This window comes from Drosophila mojavensis, unplaced genomic scaffold (genome assembly GCF_018153725.1).
Source record: "Drosophila mojavensis isolate 15081-1352.22 unplaced genomic scaffold, ASM1815372v1 contig_36, whole genome shotgun sequence".
Classification (NCBI taxonomy): Eukaryota; Metazoa; Arthropoda; class Insecta; order Diptera; family Drosophilidae; genus Drosophila; species Drosophila mojavensis.
In genome coordinates, this window is record NW_025318858.1 from 11,992,293 (window position 1) to 12,012,754 (window position 20,462).

The 20,462-nt window shown below is 33.2% G+C and overlaps 1 protein-coding gene across 7 annotated transcripts in view; it reads left to right on the top strand.

Annotated features, from left to right (window-relative positions):
- Nucleotides 1–928: 928 nt before the first annotated feature.
- The window catches only part of LOC6576598 (AAC-rich mRNA clone AAC11 protein), a 67,066-nt gene continuing 47,532 nt past the window's right edge, over nucleotides 929–20,462 (top strand). For 4 of the 7 annotated variants that reach the window (XM_044008571.1, XM_015165267.3, XM_044008573.1 and 1 more), the window contains exons 1-3: nucleotides 929–1,195; nucleotides 2,802–3,439; nucleotides 18,286–18,621. In XM_044008571.1, the coding sequence (XP_043864506.1) occupies nucleotides 3,017–3,439; nucleotides 18,286–18,621 (759 nt within the window). In that variant the 5' untranslated portion in view covers nucleotides 929–1,195; nucleotides 2,802–3,016. Of the gene's footprint in view, nucleotides 1,202–2,801; nucleotides 3,440–18,285; nucleotides 18,622–20,462 lie in introns of all 7 variants that reach the window. The other 3 variants (XM_044008574.1, XM_002002551.4, XM_044008572.1) reach the window with 2 other exon arrangements.

The window sequence follows — 20,462 nt, forward strand, 5'->3', positions numbered from 1 at the left end:
GCCGACCGAGAGCCAATCGAAGGGCCAACATGTTCGATCGTTGCACGTTTGGCATTCATTTGGTTCGAGTTGCGATTCGCTACGAGTTTGTTTTGATTAATCAAATTACCCAAAGAGGGAAATTTGTTTATAGATAACAGAAATTGGTTGTCGTCACTGCAATGATTGCGTCGTTTTAACAAAAAGCCTAAATATGTTATAAATAAATTTAAATAAAATCAGAAAATTAATAAACATTTTATAATAATTTTTAATCCATTTTATTTTTAGCCATTAAGACAGCTAATTTTAGTTTAGTAATTAATATTTGCTATGAGCAAAAATATTGAAGATATTAAACGAAAACGAAGGCTTCATATTCTTATATGAAGAAGAAATTGACTACATTTGAGTCGTGAATGAGTATTCTGCAGTCAGTAACGTTCAGCTGCAATGGCTTGACACTTTTTTTTCCTTTTTTTTAATGATAAAATGTAGTTAAATATTTATAGAAATTAATTTATTAAAATTACTTTGGAGTTTTTTTTTTTCTTTTTTTTTTTTTTTTTTTAATAGAAAGTATATTTTAATGACACAGAATTTGTTAGTTTCATACAAAAATATTGTTTACTGCCTCAGAATTCCTTAAAATAAAATGTACTAAATATTACTAAAAATCATGTAAAATAATCTAATTTCAGTTACCTCGTTATAAGGTTGTCATATCTGATGCAAACAATAAAATGCATATATATTAAATAATATTTAAAAAAAAATGGAAAAAAACGCCAAAGACCACAGCATTGCAATCAAATACTGGGAAATTTCACTTTTATATACAACCTCAAACGCGAACATGTTCGAACGACTGTCAGGCTGGCAGCCGCATGCCGATGCATGGCATGCCGAAAGAGATTCGGCGGCAAACCAGTTTTTGTTGCGCGCTCAGTCAACGACGGGCAGCTGGCGTGAACAGTTCGCAGTTCGCAAAACGCAGTTCGAAACGGTTAACGGCTCGACGACGGTCGCGCGTTTGCTTGGCGTGCCAAAAAGCAAGAAGAGCAAACATACACAAACACACACACAGAGCATTGAAAATAAAATTTTGCCAAATCCATTCAAAATTGGTTTTTTCAATCGCAACGCGAAGAAATGCGACGCGGCATACAACTAACAGCCAAATCAAATCACAAATAAATCAAAGCAAACAAATAAAGTATGTGTATGCAGTCGGTTACTAAATATATGTATATGTATATACTATACGCATATAGCGAATAGAATGAAATTGGTCAGCGGAAATATGACAACACATACGAAACGTGTTTGACATGACAAAGAAACGCGCCAACTCAATAAATAATAAGCTAAGAGACGACAAATAAACATAATAAACAAACCGGAGAATTATGCCCAAGAAATTGGCTCGAACGCACTTCAAGATACATTTGTATCTTTCAGTGCAGTTGTCTGCGTTTTTAATACAGTTTGTTGTTGTTTTAACCATTTTCTTGTTTTGTGCGAAAGTAAAAACTACCTGCAACACTTGGGCAACTGGGCGGGAAACCAGTTTTGTGAAAATTATTGGCCATTGCATTTGTTTTGCTCGTTTTTTCGCTGTTTCAGTTTAGGTTGTTGTTTTTGCATTTATTTTCTTATTTCGTTGCGACTCGCTCCCCACATAAAAATAATAACTAGAAATTGGCCATTCAATTGGCTGCTGCTGCTGTTGCTGCTGCAAGTGTTGCACAACGACAGATTCGCAAGTTATTGTGCATTTGTGTGTGTGTGCAGCGGTCAGCTGAAGGTGCTGCAGTTGCAATGGAATCAAGGATTAAAACTCGATAAAGAGGGAAACATAAATATGTACACATATTAGATATAGACATCAGTTTTTTTGCTAAGGGATAGAAGAAAGGATTTTCGCTCAAGAAAGGCAGTTCTTTTAATGAGGCATGCATAAATATATACAAAGTTAGATATTTCCTTAATATTTTATTAGAATGGGCTACTCAAAACAAGATTTTTTGAAAATTTTATATGTTATACAAATATATTAAATATTGTAAATATAGCAAAATTTTAAAATAAAATTTCAGTCTATATTTAGAATAAAACTTACTTCAAACTTACGTTTTTCATATCAAACTTTCAAACATAATTATAAAGAAAACGATCAATATAGTAATTTTTAAAACTAAATAAAAATCTATTTTTTTTTTATAATAACATATATATTTATATATTTTATATAATTATAAAACAATTGATTTGATTTTAAAATAAAATTAAAAATAATAAATAAATAGTATTTCAAAATTTGATTTAGAGCTGACTCTTTATTGTTCAAGGACATGTTTTAATTTTTCGTTAAAAGAAAATTGACGAACTGCCTTAAATGTTCTTTTCATATTTTTGATTTGGAACTGACACAAAATCTGTAAAAAGCAATATAATGAAATATTTAAAACTTTCAATAAAAATCATTAGGTACATATATACCAAATTATATAAAATGAAATGATTAGGATAAAGACAAATTACTGGTAGCTCTCGCATAAAAAAAACACGAAAAATGGAAAATCATACAATCAATATAATATGAAAGATATACAAAAACTATTTGCAATTAATTAAAAGAAATTTTCAAAAATAATTATAAATTGATTTTAAATATACATACAAATATGTATGCATATAGATAAATATACTTTTTGGCACTAATAACAAACAGCTCTGCTCTATAAGTGACCTTTTGCATAAAACTCAAAGTGAATTTCGAGATAAATAATCAAATAATTATTATTTTTACAAACTTCTAGCCCACAGTTAAATCAAATTAAATATACAACAAAAAGTGCGTGAATAATCAACTGCAGTTCTATAACTCATATATATTCATATATACACATATATATAACGATCAAAGTGCAGCAGAGGAACGCTCTCAATAAAAATCTACGCGCCTTGAAACGCCCCTTGAAAATAATTATTGAAGAGAAGAAACAATCTAACAACAACAACAAGCAACAACGGCATGCTGATGCACACCACATCCACCACATCGACAGCCACGATGACCAACTCATCCTCCTCAGCCACGCCCACACCGGGCTCGACATCGTCCAACAACAGCGCCACGCTGGAAACGCTGCAACAACAGCAGCAACAACAGCAGCAACTGCAACATCAACTGCAGCAATTGCATACGACATCGTCTAACAATTCGCGTCCACCATCCCGAGCGCCCTCCATACTGGACAGTCCGACGCTGGCGCGTGTAGAACGCGCTCGACTGCGTCTGGAGCAGCAGGAACGTGAACGCGAACGCAGCAGCCAGCGCAGCAGTCAAGGGGGCGGCGGTGGTGGCGGCGGAGGTGGCAGCAGTAGCGGCACAGGCAGCACAGCAACGACCATGAATCGTGAGGATAGCCTGGAGCGCAGCATATTGGATCCAAAGGTGAGTCCAAGTCCAAACCAACTCCAGTACTCACAAAAACATACACACACACTGAGCTATATATACATACATATATATAAATTACAATTAAGTTTCCATCAAGGTTGGATTTAGTGATGTGAAAATGAAAAGATTATAATGTCTGGCATGATATAGGGGCAAAGTCGAAGCATGATGGCAAAGATAGGTAAGCCACTCAGACAAGTCCTTAAGTCTCTCAAGATTGGGAATTAAATCAATGGGTTTGTTAAGTGGGCAACCAAGCGCAGCAGCAGCAAATGCCTCAAGTGCTGCAGATAAACTATATCGATCAGTTAATTGATACGAAACTTGATTGAGGAGGTGTCAACAAAGTTCTATGTAAAAGCATAGAGCTAAAGAAACAAGTAGTCTATACTATATAGACTTTCATATAAGAGACAGTATTTAATTGATTAAGAGTTAAGTGCTATAAATATATATACTTAAGATATATGTAGATTTATAAAAAATATGCTGGCAAAGAAACACTAAGTAAAGTAACACTAAATACGTATGATATTATCAATAAAATAAATAGGTTTATCAAGAAAGAGTAAATATTTTATTTATCTTAGAATTGCTTATATAACAAAACAATTCCTTCATATACGCAAAATATATTTGAGTATAAAAACTTGTACTGTTTTAAGTCATTCAATCTTCTTGGTGGTTTTTAATAACTTCAAAATTTTACCTTTGGAGAGTACGAAAAGAGTCTTGCCTCAACGAAAATCACAGGAATTTTTAAGAGCGCACCGCTAAAGAATTTGCTGTAAAAGTTTCTGTGGTATTCACATTGAAGTGTTTTGATAATCTTATTTAACCTGAAATCATCTTAGGTAAATTTTGTTACATATTATCTTTGAGCTAGTAACTCATTTTTTATTTTTTTTTACATGTCATTATATATTATCTAAATAAATTCATCTAGTCTTGACTCATTCATCTATTCATTTATATTATTTAGATAATATACTCATGGACATTAAATCGAATAGCTCTAGCTTCATTATGTCAAATGTGTTTATCGCATGTCTGCATTGGACAAGCTAATACATGGAATCGATATGAAATAGAAATGTATAAATATTTTATATATACATGAAAGGCCTATAGCTGTATGACGCAAATGCTCTTTGTTCTCGATTGAAACCCATCATAGCCAAATCTCTCGATGGCTCATTTGCAGCTATAAAATTTAGATTATACAACAACATATCAAGCCAAGATCTCTGTCAGTTTGGTATTTAAAATCCAGTAATGCTGCTGAGTCATCCATCCATTTGTCCCCATGCCATGACAGTTGTTGACAAATCTAAACTAGCTTCGGTTTCTAGCCAAACAGCTGTCGTTTAAGCGGAGTAATTTCATTTGAAAGTAACTTTCGATTCATTTCAATAGCCTTAGCTCATCAGTGAATTTTATTTGAGTTTGATTTAAATTGAAATCAAGCAGGAGTTATTTTATTAATATATTTATTATAGTTTAAGAAATTAAGAAAATTTTGATCTAGAATACATCTTTAGTTAATTAAAAATTAATGTAAATTAATTAATTAAAACTTAATTTTTTTATTTATAATATTTTTGAACTATTGAAAAAATTTGTGTATTTATAATACAAAAACTAAATATATATAAAAAAAAAAAAAAATCCGCTAGCTTTTATACTTTACTTTTCTTTTCAATAATTCAGATTTTAGTTTCAAATGCAAAACCTTGATTTTTTGTAGCTTTTAACTTGTTAGAAGTTAAAATCAACACATAATACTTTAATCTTGGCTCTCTGTCAATCCTCCAGACGGCAATAAATGTCATTTTGGATGAGGCAAATTAGTCGTTGAGAAAAAAATAAACAGAAACAGAAGCAGCAACATAATGCGAGTGTATTCACATTCATTGTCGCAGCTAAACCGAATAAGCCATGTTCACATTTCCTTTCTGGCCCTGTGCCTGACCAGCTCTTGACAGCATTTCACTAATGGCCAGAAACCAACTTCATTTTCCCAAGCTATTTGTAGCCGTACTGTGCAGATATGTATATGTATATGTTTGTGTATGTATGTATGTATGTAAATGCTTTTTATTTTGTTATTATTTTGTTAACACTCTTATCTGTCGGATTTTATCTGAACTGTGTCTATTATCTGAGCTGTTGGCATTCTGCTCTCATCATCTATGCAGCATAAGCTCTGAAGCTCTACTTGTTCTTATTTTTTAAAGCTTTCTGCACTCTTGTTGTCCTATTCGTTTCCATATTTTCAACACCAGCCCTATGTCAACTTGGCCGAAAATAGGTAACTTATAAACTTGGCCAGGTAGCTGGCCATGTTTTGTTGGTACTTGTTTGCTTAGGCGGCTCTGCGCAACAAGAAACTAAGATAATGAATTGCAAAAGATACGGTCTTAAGATACGCACTATCGCTATCTATGTATCTATGTTTGTATCTATGCTGGGTAAACACTGCTCGAAGACGAATCGTTTGCGATTACATGATCGATGGGCCTCCTATGCTTAAGCAATGAGTCCAACAAGCACAGTAAATAAACGTGGCGGAAGCAGAAGCTTTGCTTTCGGCAAGAGAGCTTTGGGCTCTGCTATGGTATATTATATACCTAAATAAATGTGAATTAAGGAAAAGCATAGACTTTCTAAGTACATAGTCCATAGTAGTATAACAATTAAATGGAAACCACATCTATTTTATCAATTAATACATTTGACAATCTTTCTATTCCCTTCTTTATTCAACTATTTACATGTTCCTCTAGCCCTCTGTTCCACTATATCTAACTCTCTGTTATTCTATCTTCCTATTCCGCTATATTGATCTCTCTCTGTGCATTTGTCCCTTTATCTCTGCTCCTTTATACCTCTCTCAGTCTCTCTCTTTCTCTCTGTTGCTCCATCTCTTCTTTCCACTATATTTCTGTCTGTTCCTCTATCTCTGTGTTCCTTCATAGATCTCTCTCTCTCTCTCTCTCTCTCTCTCTCTCTCTCTCTCTCTCTCTCTCTCTCTCTCTCTCTCTCTCTCTCTCTCTCTCTCCCTCTCTCTCTCTCTCTCTCTCTACAGTTTTCTCTCTGTCTCTCTGCACATTTCTCTCTCTCTCTCTCTCTACAGTTTTCTCTCTGTCTCTCTGCACATTTGCTCTCTCTCTCTCTCTCTCTCTCTCTCTCTCTCTCTCTCTCTCTCTCTCTCTACAGTTTTTCTCTCTGTCTCTCTGCACATTTCTCTCTCTCTCTCTCTCTCTCTCTCTCTCTCTCTCTCTCTCTCTCTCTCTCTACAGTTTTCTCTCTGTCTCTCTGCACTTTTGCTCTCTCTCTCTCTCTCTCTCTCTGATTTTTGTTTTATTATTCTCCCTCTCTCTTCCTTTGTACCTTTCTCTCTCTCGATTTCCTACTCCCTCCATATTCTCCCTGCCTCTTTCAATTGCTAAGCCAATCTCCTTAAGTACTCACCCTTCGTGTTCTTACATAATTTCAATGTTAAGCAATGCAATTCTGTTTGGACCACATAAGTTTTTGACCTGCTGAATGCTGAATCCGTTAGCCTTTTCCAATTCACTTTGGCTCCAAGCCAATGTTTAGCCAACAAAATTGACTGATTACCTGAGAGCTCTCAAGTAGAGCATGCCAAGCCAAGCCAAGTATTTGCTGATATGTTCCCCGCTCTGCTTGTCCAGCAATGGCGGGGCAACAAATTGAATGTAGAACTTGTGTCTGGTTGCAAATTGTCTGCATAATTTCCGCAACGTTGCAACGAAATGTTGCCAAATATTTGCGCAGTTGTTGTCAATGCATTTCGACTGGTAAACGGAGGCTGAGCACATTGACAGGCGAATGCCGAAGGTCGATAAATTTGCTTGTGCAACATTCTCTTTTTGCTTTCTCACTCTTTCTTTGCCAATTTGCTATAAGCCAAGTTTTCGTATTTCATGTTTTTTTTTTTTCTTGTTTGACTTTTGACGGCGACATAAAATCAATGCTGCACATTTGAGAGAGCCCATTTGCTGCTGAACTGTTCAGGCACTGCTGGCTGCACAGGTATGGGTGGAGTTCATCGAACCCCAACGGCCTAACGCTTCAAGTGCTTAAGACATTAAGACGAGTTCATAATTAGTCACACTTAAAAAGCCATTGGCCCTCAAAGTTTTGTGCTCCGTTAGTGACCGCGTCAGAAATATGAGCAAAGCCAGCGAGGAAAAACCATGAAACAAGCGGCTAGCAAAAAACAAAAAAACACAAAGCAAAACACCAGCAAAATTGTAACCAGAGACATGCTGGACTGACAGACAGACAGACAGCGCACCAAAGTTATGAGTAGGAAGCGCCAGGGCAACTCAGTCGAGCAGAGAGAGGGAGAGAGAGCGCGCTCACTCACTCGCTCGCTCACAAATGGAAAGTAAACAGCAGAAATCTCGGCAAGAAAATCGAGGGAAAAACTTGGTACGTGCCCGCTCACCATATGGCCGGACTTTCGTCAGATATAACACATAGTTGGCCCAATGTACACGGACATTGCAGCACATTGTCCGACAGAGTCGTTTTGGCCAGTTTCTGCTATGCTGCTATGGCCAAGCCTCGCTGCACTCGAGTGCAGTTGCCAAAGGGCTCAAGTCGCGTATCTGGAGCAGAAAACATCCAACGGTATGTGGGAGAAATGTGGAAGATTGTCTCTGTGTGTGTTGGGTGAAATTTAGCAAGAAAAAACCAAAAAAAAAAAGAACAAAAAATTTTTAAGGTTTTTTTTTTTTTTTTTTTTTTTTTTTTTTTGCATAGAATTGCAATGGTCTATGTAAAAGTTGTATGCAAGCTTCTTAGTAGAAATATAAAATACCTTCGGAATATATATGTAATCATTATACAATAAGCAACCTTATCCAATTGGACTCTCTTTTTTATGAATATCTACATATTTTATGTAGTTGCTGACGTCTATTCTACTATTTGTGAAAATAAATTAAATTATGAGTACACTCTGCGAAATGTCGTAAACTCTATATACCAATCATTTTCAAAACGACCCATGGCTACAAAATAAAATAAAAAAAAAAAAACAAAAAGAAAACAGGAACAACAATAAAAAGTACCGCAAAACAATTGCAGGCCCCACGTAAACAATTTCAATAAATTTTACGTTCAATGTCAATTTATTTTGTGCTGCGCGTTTCAATTTGAGTGTAAAGCGCCAACAACAACAACAGCAAACAACAACGACAAGCAACAACTACATATAGAACACGGCAAATATTCATATTGGCGTTGTTACATTTTCAGTGCTTTTGCAACAAATTAAAACAAAATAAAAAATATATATATTTCAAATGAAAAATGAAAAATGTTTTTCACACGGCTGAATGCGCACAGAGGCCTCTTCATTGGCTGCTAGCGAGGGAACCAGAGCGGGAGATATGGAACTTTGGGTGACGAATGTGCAAAAGCTGCTGATCGCATATAGAATATTAGAGAGAAAAAAAGAGATAGAGAGAGAGAGAGAGAGAGAGAGAGAGAGAGAGAGAGAGAGAGAGCGAGAGAGAAAGTGAAAATTCGTATTCCGTTAAGCTGTTTTATTGTCATTTCACTTATTTAATTCTCTACAAATTTTTTCAATTGGGTCAACAAAAGTTCTCGAAAATAAAACAAACGCCAAAATCTTCGAAATTTCTGATCATAAAATTTAACACGAAATCGCTCAAAGGCAGGAAGAGATCAGCTGAAGCTAAAAATAGTTTTTTTTTTTTTGAAATGAATTTTATTATTTTCCTTCCAATTGTTTCTAAGAATATATAAAACGCAAATGTGCTCAAGTCAAGCAATTAACTTATAGTATTTTGTAATTTAAATAAGATTTTAGTGCTTGAAAACAAAAACGCTTATTGAAAGTGTAAACAATCAATATTACAGCTGTTTGCTATAAATGATATTTAGCATTTGTGTGGGTATTTCTATACATTTTAGAATATGTGTAATGTAATACTAACTTATTAAATAATAAAAATATATATTATATATATAATTAAGTAATAAAAATAATGAAAATATAATATATATTAATAAATAAAAATATATTTAAAACATATATTTATTTATGATTTATTTTCACATAATTTATAAAATTCTCTGCATCTAACAAATAAATCAAATACAATTGAAAAATGAAAACACTGAAGAGAAAACCATAAAAAATATACATATATATAATATAATAATAAACTAACGTGCTTCGTATAGTGCAAAATTAGCAATTATATATTTTATTATAAAACATAAGTATAAACTCCATTATTTGCATCACTTCACAATTATACAAATTATATGCCGCATGCTCTGATCGAATCACTTGTTTTCTCCATAAGGAACAATTATGACCCCATAAATTAGCTCATAAATGGAGACACCAAAAATAACTGTAACACTAAACTCACTCTCCCGGTGATACGCATAGCATAAATGACAGCAGTGACAACAACAACAAGAACAAAATATACGACGACTAGGTAAATAAATAGAGAATCAAATAAATTTTAGGGTTAAGGAAAAAACTGCAACCGGGTAATTTGAGTCCGAATTGCCGTCAAGCACGCATCGAAAATCGTTGAATAAACAAGAGGCACAAGTGGGCAAACACACCCACACACCTCCACACACACGCACACACGCACTAGCTGCTTATCTGCAAAGTCAAAAGAAAGAAAATATTAGAGCGAGCCGTTGTAGAACCTCTACGCTTCCCCGACTGCGGCCCATTAGCCTGCCCCAGCTCTAAACGTTAAGACAAACAGACAGGCAAAGAGAGCGACACGCAAGAAATGCGTAAAAATAAAAATGAGCCAACAAATGTAGATATATATATATATGTATATATATATATATATATAAATATACATATGTGCGTGTGTATGTTCCTAGAAAATCATGCAACCCCCTCGCAACAAACAAAACAAAAAAAAAAAAAAAAACGAAAGAAAACCCCACAAACGAAAATGTTTTCATTCATAAAGCGAAGCAAAACGAACTGAGGCAGACGGGAAAAACTTTAGCGGAAAATATGCGCCACAATAAAATATACAAATAAATGGCTCGGCTTAATGCAAATAACGAGCGGTCGGAGTGTGCTACATAGGCTCAATTGTAGAACCGAAAAACAGCAACAGCCAGAATCATCAGAAGCATAAGTCCCTGGTTCAGGTCGAGGCAGTTACGCAAGGGAATTTCCACTCGCAGCTCCACCAAATGGCACTCAGTAGTGCAATTTTTTTTTTCTTCTTTTTTTTTGGCATGCTTTGAACATTAGGGGTGGGCCAGGGCGGTCATTGAAATGGGAGGGTGGCGCACAGAATGATGGGAGGCACTTGGAGCATATCAACTGCAAGGGAAACTATGTGGAAAATGTGGGTTAAGTGCTTGGCACAAAAACAAAGCAAATCCTTTAAAGCTGAAATGAGAAGAGATGCAGTGTTAACATCGATAAGCAAATCAGATCTCATAATATGTTGTAGCTAAAACATATATAACATATACAGAAACCCAAGTGCCTGTGATTTGAGATAATATTGATTTTGATTTCAATTGTCTCAAAATTGAATTACATTTATCATATATATTCAAATAAGACTAAATAATAATATACATATATATTCAATATGTTAACAAAAAATATCAAGCCTAAAAACTTGAGAAAACACTCATATATCTTATATATACTTTTATATACAGTCGAGTCTCAATAATTCGTACCACGCTGAATCGAAAATCGCGATAAATCGAAAAAAAAAAATTCTATCCCCTCGAAAGAAGTTCGTTCCCAATAATTCTCGATAATTGAAATGTCTGTGCAAATCGAAAAAAAAAATAAACAAACAAAAAACGGATCCCCTTGCCATTTCGAATTATCGAGATTATACTGTATTTACTAAATAGTACAGTTATGAATGGTATCTGCGAAAAATTAACAATTTCAAGAAACAATATTTTGCATTTATATATGTATATATGCCTATATGTACATCAATTGAAGTTTTTTATATCATTGCAAGATTTGCGGCAAAACTTTTGAAGTTTTCTGTATGCCCCATATATTTTTTTCTATATGCGTGTATGTTATATATATCTTAATGCTGATGTTCTCGGAGTAAAGTGATATATCACAATTAAGCGGTTCGGTCAGACTTTGACCCATTAAAAAAAAAAAAAAAAAAAAAAAAAAAAAAAAGAAAGACAGAAAAAACCAACCAACACCGCAACGAAGTGAAACGTGCATCCAGCTGTAGCTCGGGGCCAATTTTTATTTTTAATGCACTTTGATAGATTGCATTTGGTGGGCAGCAGCAGGGCCTAAGTAGAGCAGTGTGTTAATTTTAATATGGCAACATGTAAATTGGGTGAAATTGATAAAGAGTGTGGGCAGCAACACACTTGTGCGTTAAGTAAAGTGTGAAAGGGCTCAAAAAGTAAATGAGAGAGCGAGAGGGTGAGAGAGAGAAAAAGCAATAAAACCGTGGGGTCAACAAATTACAGAAAGGGATGGGCAACATACTGCAAGATACTCGTATGATGAGATACTTGCTCGGAACTGAGTTTACAGCAATTGTAGAAAAAAAAATATAAAAAAAAAAGAAAAAAAAAAATTTGAACACTTATTATATATAACATTTATATATTAATAATATAAACTATATAAATATTATATTTATTATCTAATGCATACAGTCATGTCTTTTACTTTTTCTTTTTTTCTCGTAACTCCGCTCCCTTTTCCAACCCAAGCCTTTCTTATGCATTTTTATTGATCTTAACACAATATCAAGCAACCTTTCCAAATTTATTCAAGTTTTTCAAGTGCTGCTCAAACTGTCTTCTGCTTTGTCTTTCTCACTGAACAAGTCAGCTTTAACTTCGGCTTCGACATTAGCAAATTTCTTTGGAAATACTCGAAACAATGGATGGCACAGCGTCAAAATTAGCATATTACATCAACATGTTGCATGCCAACTGCAGATGTTGTTGCTGTTGCCGTTGCAGTTGTTGTTGTTGCTTGTATCTAGTTTGTTGTTGCAGTGCGAGAAGCTGCAACGAATTGTTGCATACAACATGCAATTGAGTTAAGCGCCCTGCACTTGCGCATGCATGCCTCCTCCTGCCCCTGTCTCAGCTTCCAGCATTTTGAGTTAAACGAGCCATGGCATGAAAAAAAAAAAAGTAAATAAATAAGAAGACAAGACGCGAGACTAAAGTAAAATCAAGGCAACCTGCTGCTCAAGAGGAAGAGTTGAGACATGAGTTCGCATTGCAATCAGCATTCATTGTGTGTGTGTGTGTGTGTGTGTGGGAGATGTGAGTGGATGCGTGAGTAACTCGGTTAGCATTTGATTCACATCGCATTATAGCTAAACAGCAACCTGCTTGCTTTGTGGGGGGCCTGTCTCTCGGCGTTCGTCTTTAATAAAACATATTTTATATCTTTAATACGCGAACTGGGAACTGACCTCTTTCAGCTGCCTTGCATGACAAACTTCCTTCCTCCACATGTTGTGCATGCCCTGTATTTATGCATACACCCATTTAATAATTACTAAAACAGGGTATAATATAGCAGCAGATGAAGCAGATAACAGAAATCAGATTAATCAGAAAGCAAAAATCAAAAAGTTTAATCATATATAAATTAAATTAAATGAAATCATTTTTAAATATTGATAAAAATGTTTAAATGAAGATAACAATAAATATTAAAAAAATTAATAAATAGTATTTTTTTTTTCGTTTCTTAATATAATCTGTTTATTACTAGTTATGTATTTATTGCTACAAAGAATTAATTCTAAATAACAAGTTTTAAGCCAGAGCGACAAAGGCCTTCAGACAGATATTTTGTGTATAATTAAACCCTAGACTCTAGTTTCTGCTAAAAGTTATTCTTATATTGAAGAGGAAAATTGTTACTGAAAATAAAATAAAATAAAAAATAAAAATAAAACAAATAGAAATAAAATAAATAAAAACTAAATAAATAAAAATAAAATAAATAAAAATGAAAAAAGAAAACTATTCCAAACAATATTTTTACATTTTCATTTGCAGTAGCTACTCCGATTATAGGTAAAATCCTCAAAGAAATACTACCATCAACAAATTTTCGCTATTGTTATCTAATCACGCATTATTGATATAACCTACAGGGCATTTATTAGTCATTCCCTTTAGAACAGTTACCTCTTGTATATAATTTAATGTTATATCGTATACATGCATTAATTGCCATTTCCCGTTTTAATGAATTGTTTATGAATCAAGAAAAAAAAATACATACACAAATTGTTGAAGCGGAGGGCGACGTGGGTCATGGTAACAACAACAACAGCACACACACACACACCAACACAGTCGGGGCAATTGTTGTGCCCATTTTCATTGCTTCCGTTTGCTGCACTTGCCAAATGGCAGCGTGTTGCCTTTTTTTTTTTTTTTTTTTGGCTAAAGGGCGTGGGCAGAGGGCAGGGGAGGGGCGTACTGCACAACTGTTTGCATGACGAACGGAAATCATTTTCATTTGTTTAGCGCGTTGCGTTGCTGCTGCAGAGCGAGGGGGAACATACACCCATGTTACCCATTCACTCTTTCACCTATTTATTCCTGTCTCTCTCTCTCTCTCTCTCTCTCTCTCTCTCTCTCTCTCTCTCTCTCTCTCTCTCTCTCTCTGGACGTTTTGAGACCCCCAAAATGCCATAGACTCATTTAGCGACAAGGGCATGACTTTTAAATGCATTGCTGACCGCATTGGGGTTTGGGGTTTTGCTGAATATGAGCTATGAATATTACGATGCGAGGGGCGCCCATTGTGTAAAACAGATGCATGTGCTATGCGCTTAGCCTTGGCCACAGCTACCGTGCACTAGGTGCACATATGCGTGTTTATATAGTATATGTGTATTTGTGTGTTTGCTTGTCATAACAGGCTAATTGAGCTTAGCTGTTTTATTTAAACGGGAAATATGTGTAAATATATACAGTTTTTTTTTTTTAGCAGCTTGTAAAAATAATTATATGAAACTTGGATATGAAATAATTTTATATATGAAATAAAATATTTTAAGCTATAAAATGTATAAATTCAATAAAAAAAAGACTAAAATATTTTTAAGATATTTGCTTGTATGTGAAATAATTTAAGTATAAATATACTTTGAAAAATTACTTAAATTATTAAAATATACTATGAAAAATTACAGTTTTTCATAATTAAAAAATATTTTTAAAATAATATTAGAAAATAGAAAAACATTTAAACTAAATAAATCCGTTTAAATTATAATTTAATAGAAAATAAAAATAAAATAGATAAACTTTTCAAAGAAATTATATAAAATATTAATTTTTATAATTTGAAAACTAAATATTATTCAGCAAAATGGGAGTCCAATAATTTGTTAATCAACATTAAATTATTGTAGACTATTTAAAAGCTAAATATTTAAAAATCTCTCTCATGAATGGATAATTAATGAACACTTGCAATCAAATACACAAAAAAAATTAATTTCAACTCTTCACATACCCAAGCTACCTCATCTTGTTAGCCTTCAATCCACAATGATTCACCATCGTTTACCTCATTCTTTAAGAGATTCCATATTAATTACAAAAATAGAATGACTACCTCAACAAATTGTCATAAATATTCCAGTAAATCAAGTTAGTCAAGCGAATTGCTCGAGAAATTACACCAAAATATTTGCCTTATCAAGGGGCCGGCGTCTATCGTTATCTCAAACCGAAACAAAAAAAAAAAAAGAAATAAAAATAATAATACTAAAAACAAACCTCCATAATAGCCAGTCTATAAAGTTGACATCATGCTGCCCCCATAAGCGTACGTACTAAGTAAAACAAGCAAAATGTTGCAGTCGGGTCATACCGACTGGATAATACTCACTCACATTAAAAAAAAAGAAGAGGAATATTAATATCAATATTTAAACAAGGAATTACTTGTGTTTATACCTTAAAAATAGGAAATAATATCTTTATATGGAAGACCTTCAGCAAGACGAACATTGTATAAAGCCAATATACTATCTCTTTCAACTGCGTGAGCGAGTATACAAATTGTACTATACGCGTATGAAATTTAAATTGCTCACGCTGTTGGCTTTGGTTGGGTGGATAGTGAATTGTTAACAGCCTAACTGCATGACATCATAATATCTGAGAAATGGGGGCTGTACCTTGGGGGTGTGTGTGTGTGCTTAAAGCTTCTATGTGTTAGGGTGTTAAGTGCGTGCCATGTGCTAAGTGCGAGTAGTTGAATCGTGCTCGGGGTTCACTAGCCTGACTATAAGTATACAGCTAATAAAAAATATTTATAGTATATAGTAATATACTATAGTATATATTTAAACAGTTCAAAGATCATGAGTTAACAGGAAATTAACAGATTCTTATTAAATATATAAAAAATGTAAGTTTAACTACGCCAAATCTATTTTAAGCTACACAGAATATATTGTTTTCAAATTTACAACAAATTTGAAAACTACTTATGCGACATATTATATCAAACTACTCCAAAAACTATTAGATAATCAGAAAAATCTTATGTTAATTTTAATTAAAAATTAAAAATTAAAAATACCCCAAAACATTATTGTTTTGAAAACTCAATAATTGGCCGCATTCAATTAAAATAAAATTGTATTTATTTCTATTTTTTTCGTACACTCTCAATTCAACCGACTCATGACTTTTAAATGCATTGCTGACCGCATTGGGGTTTGGGGTTTTGCTGAATATGAGCTATGAATATTACGATGCGAGGGGCGCCCATTGTGTAAAACAGATGCATGTGCTATGCGCTTAGCCTTGGCCACAGCTACCGTGCACTAGGTGCACATATGCGTGTTTATATAGTATATGTGTATTTGTGTGTTTGCTTGTCATAACAGGCTAATTGAGCTTAGCTGTTTTATTTAAACGGGAAATATGTGTAAATATATACAGTTTTTTTTTTTTAGCAGCTTGTAAAAATAATTATATGAAACTTGGATATGAAATAATTTTATATATGAAATAAAATATTTTAAGCTATAAAATGTATAAATTCAATAAAAAAAAGACTAAAATATTTTTAAGATATTTGCTTGTATGTGAAATAATTTAAGTATAAATATACTTTGAAAAATTACTTAAATTATTAAAATATACTATGAAAAATTACAGTTTTTCATAATTAAAAAATATTTTTAAAATAATATTAGAAAATAGAAAAACATTTAAACTAAATAAATCCGTTTAAATTATAATTTAATAGAAAATAAAAATAAAATAGATAAACTTTTCAAAGAAATTATATAAAATATTAATTTTTATAATTTGAAAACTAAATATTATTCAGCAAAATGGGAGTCCAATAATTTGTTAATCAACATTAAATTATTGTAGACTATTTAAAAGCTAAATATTTAAAAATCTCTCTCGCGAATGGATAATTAATGAACACTTGCAATCAAATACACAAAAAAAATTAATTTCAACTCTTCACATACCCAAGCTACCTCATCTTGTTAGCCTTCAATCCACAATGATTCACCATCGTTTACCTCATTCTTTAAGAGATTCCATATTAATTACAAAAATAGAATGACTACCTCAACAAATTGTCATAAATATTCCAGTAAATCAAGTTAGTCAAGCGAATTGCTCGAGAAATTACACCAAAATATTTGCCTTATCAAGGGGCCGGCGTCTATCGTTATCTCAAACCGAAACAAAAAAAAAAAAAAGAAATAAAAATAATAATACTAAAAACAAACCTCCATAATAGCCAGTCTATAAAGTTGACATCATGCTGCCCCCATAAGCGTACGTACTAAGTAAAACAAGCAAAATGTTGCAGTCGGGTCATACCGACTGGATAATACTCACTCACATTAAAAAAAAAGAAGAGGAATATTAATATCAATATTTAAACAAGGAATTACTTGTGTTTATACCTTAAAAATAGGAAATAATATCTTTATATGGAAGACCTTCAGCAAGACGAACATTGTATAAAGCCAATATACTATCTCTTTCAACTGCGTGAGCGAGTATACAAATTGTACTATACGCGTATGAAATTTAAATTGCTCACGCTGTTGGCTTTGGTTGGGTGGATAGTGAATTGTTAACAGCCTAACTGCATGACATCATAATATCTGAGAAATGGGGGCTGTACCTTGGGGGTGTGTGTGTGTGCTTAAAGCTTCTATGTGTTAGGGTGTTAAGTGCGTGCCATGTGCTAAGTGCGAGTAGTTGAATCGTGCTCGGGGTTCACTAGCCTGACTATAAGTATACAGCTAATAAAAAATATTTATAGTATATAGTAATATACTATAGTATATATTTAAACAGTTCAAAGATCATGAGTTAACAGGAAATTAACAGATTCTTATTAAATATATAAAAAATGTAAGTTTAACTACGCCAAATCTATTTTAAGCTACACAGAATATATTGTTTTCAAATTTACAACAAATTTGAAAACTACTTATGCGACATATTATATCAAACTACTCCAAAAACTATTAGATAATCAGAAAAATCTTATGTTAATTTTAATTAAAAATTAAAAATTAAAAATACCCCAAAACATTATTGTTTTGAAAACTCAATAATTGGCCGCATTCAATTAAAATAAAATTGTATTTATTTCTATTTTTTTCGTACACTCTCAATTCAACCGACTCATTACACTAAACTATACATATACGAACAAACCACTCTACGTCTTGTGTGTGGCCAACAAACACCCCACAAATAAACAAAATAAATACAAATAAAAACTATAGAAAGATGCGGCGCCATGGCATCAGATGTGGACGCATATGAAACGCCTATCGCACGCCTCCAAAGTCAACTCGACGAGCAGTTTGACAGCACAGAAAACAGATGTGGGCGTTGGCCATCATCACCTGACAGCAAACAACATTACAAAAGCAACAACAACAACAACAACAAAACCAACACAAATAGGCACAGCAACTATAACAATTAATGGTGACACAGGCACAGGCACAGGCACAGGCAGAGGAACTATGCCAGGGAAATGCATATTATTCCCGGATAAGACGTCCTCACTGAAAAGTTCCATGTATACGCAACAGGTGTACTTCAGGCCCGATATGGTACGCTATATACATATGCAAAAAGATCTATAGTTAACTACATAGTTTTCTTTGGCATGGTTATGGCTATACTATATACATAGATGATAGATATTGGTTTCGGTTATCTTTAAGGTTGCTATGGGAATTATTTTTACCAAATATTTATTTATATATTTTGTAGTCGAAACTATTTTCCTCGAATATTTTTATTTATATTTCAAAAATATATTAAAAATTCTTTTTTTTTTCACGAATATTTCTCAATAATTAAAAAAATATTTTATGTATATTTTGTCTTATGGTTTTCGGTATGAACTTCGCTTATTTGAGTTTTTTCTATAGCGTCATGGTTTTATTTTTATTTTTTTGCCTGGCTTTATTATCGCAAATATCACGCAACTTTGCCCTTGCCATAGTTTAAGCCACCCTTCAACAACCCTGCAACTATTTTCCACCCACGCATTCCACCAACCCCATTTTTATAACCAACTATTTGCATCACAATCTCAGCACAGTCAAGCGCTGCCAAAGCTCAGCGTTGCATTAAATGCAATGCATAAGAAAAATGCTTTTAATAATCATAATCGTAAACATAAACCTCATTGCAACCGAATGCCAGCCCCAAGGCGAACTCGCGGTTGAGTCTGTGCCCCCAAAAGCAACTTATGTTAACGAGGCATGCTGAGCTTTGTGTTAGATAAATAAATACTTGAAATACCAGAGCGTAAATAATTAATAGCTATTCTCAAGACATTTTGGCAAAATTATTAGTTATTGTAATATAGTAATTATAATTAAAATTTTAAATATTTGTTTATTAAATTTTTAATGAGAGTTTGGTAAGGCTTTCTGACTTAAAATCCTCTATGATTGACTTGAAAATAATGCAAGTGAATTTTGATAATTATTCTTAAGACAATTTGGTAATAAAAATTTATACTTATCATTAATATATTTAATATAATTAAAATTTTAAACGTTTGCTTATGAACATTTTAATGAGAGTTTGGTAAGGCTTTCTGAATTTGAAATAGTGATAATAGTGATATAATAGTGATATAGTCGAAAATATAAATCAATCTCGAGAGTGCTTGACTAAAATATAAGACAAGTGATATAGTCGGGAATATAATAACTATAAAATATATATTAATGAATGTCTACAGTACTTTACTAAAGAATACCTAGCCCATTGTGCAGGGTAATTATTCCAGAATGCTTATAATTTGCCTATCTCTATCTTTTTCTGTCCAGCTTATCTATATGCCAAATTTAGTGAATCAGTTTCTCAGAATATAATATGCAAAGTATATACAAGTGACTTAATAAAGTATTTAATGGATTTCATGGAAATGAAAAAAAGTTATTGATGAAATGCAACAGAATTTCTGTGCGCGTGTGAATATAAAATTACTAGAACAACGAGTTCACATATAGAACCAAATACACAGACAGAAATTATTGATTCTTAGACAAAATATATGTATATATATATATATAATTCCAGAAGTCAGCAAAAGCCAGCATTAGCTTGTTACATACTCTTCAACAAAATAATCGTATACTCTGAATTCCCATTTTCAAGAGGTTCACAGTAAAATGAAAGCCAAGCTAGGCAAATGCCTTTACCATATGCCGAATGCATCTTGAAATACTCAATAAAAGCTATGTAGCGTGAACATTCTATATGACATTGAAAGAGGGGAAAAAAAAATTGTGTGTGCCGCAGGCATGATTAGGGATAAATCCTTACAAATACGCTCATTTAGGCCGACTTAAAATGCCAGTCAGAAGAAATATGGCGCACATGCATGTGCATGTAAGTCAGCTACGTGTTGGCCATAAACTATTGGCTGAAT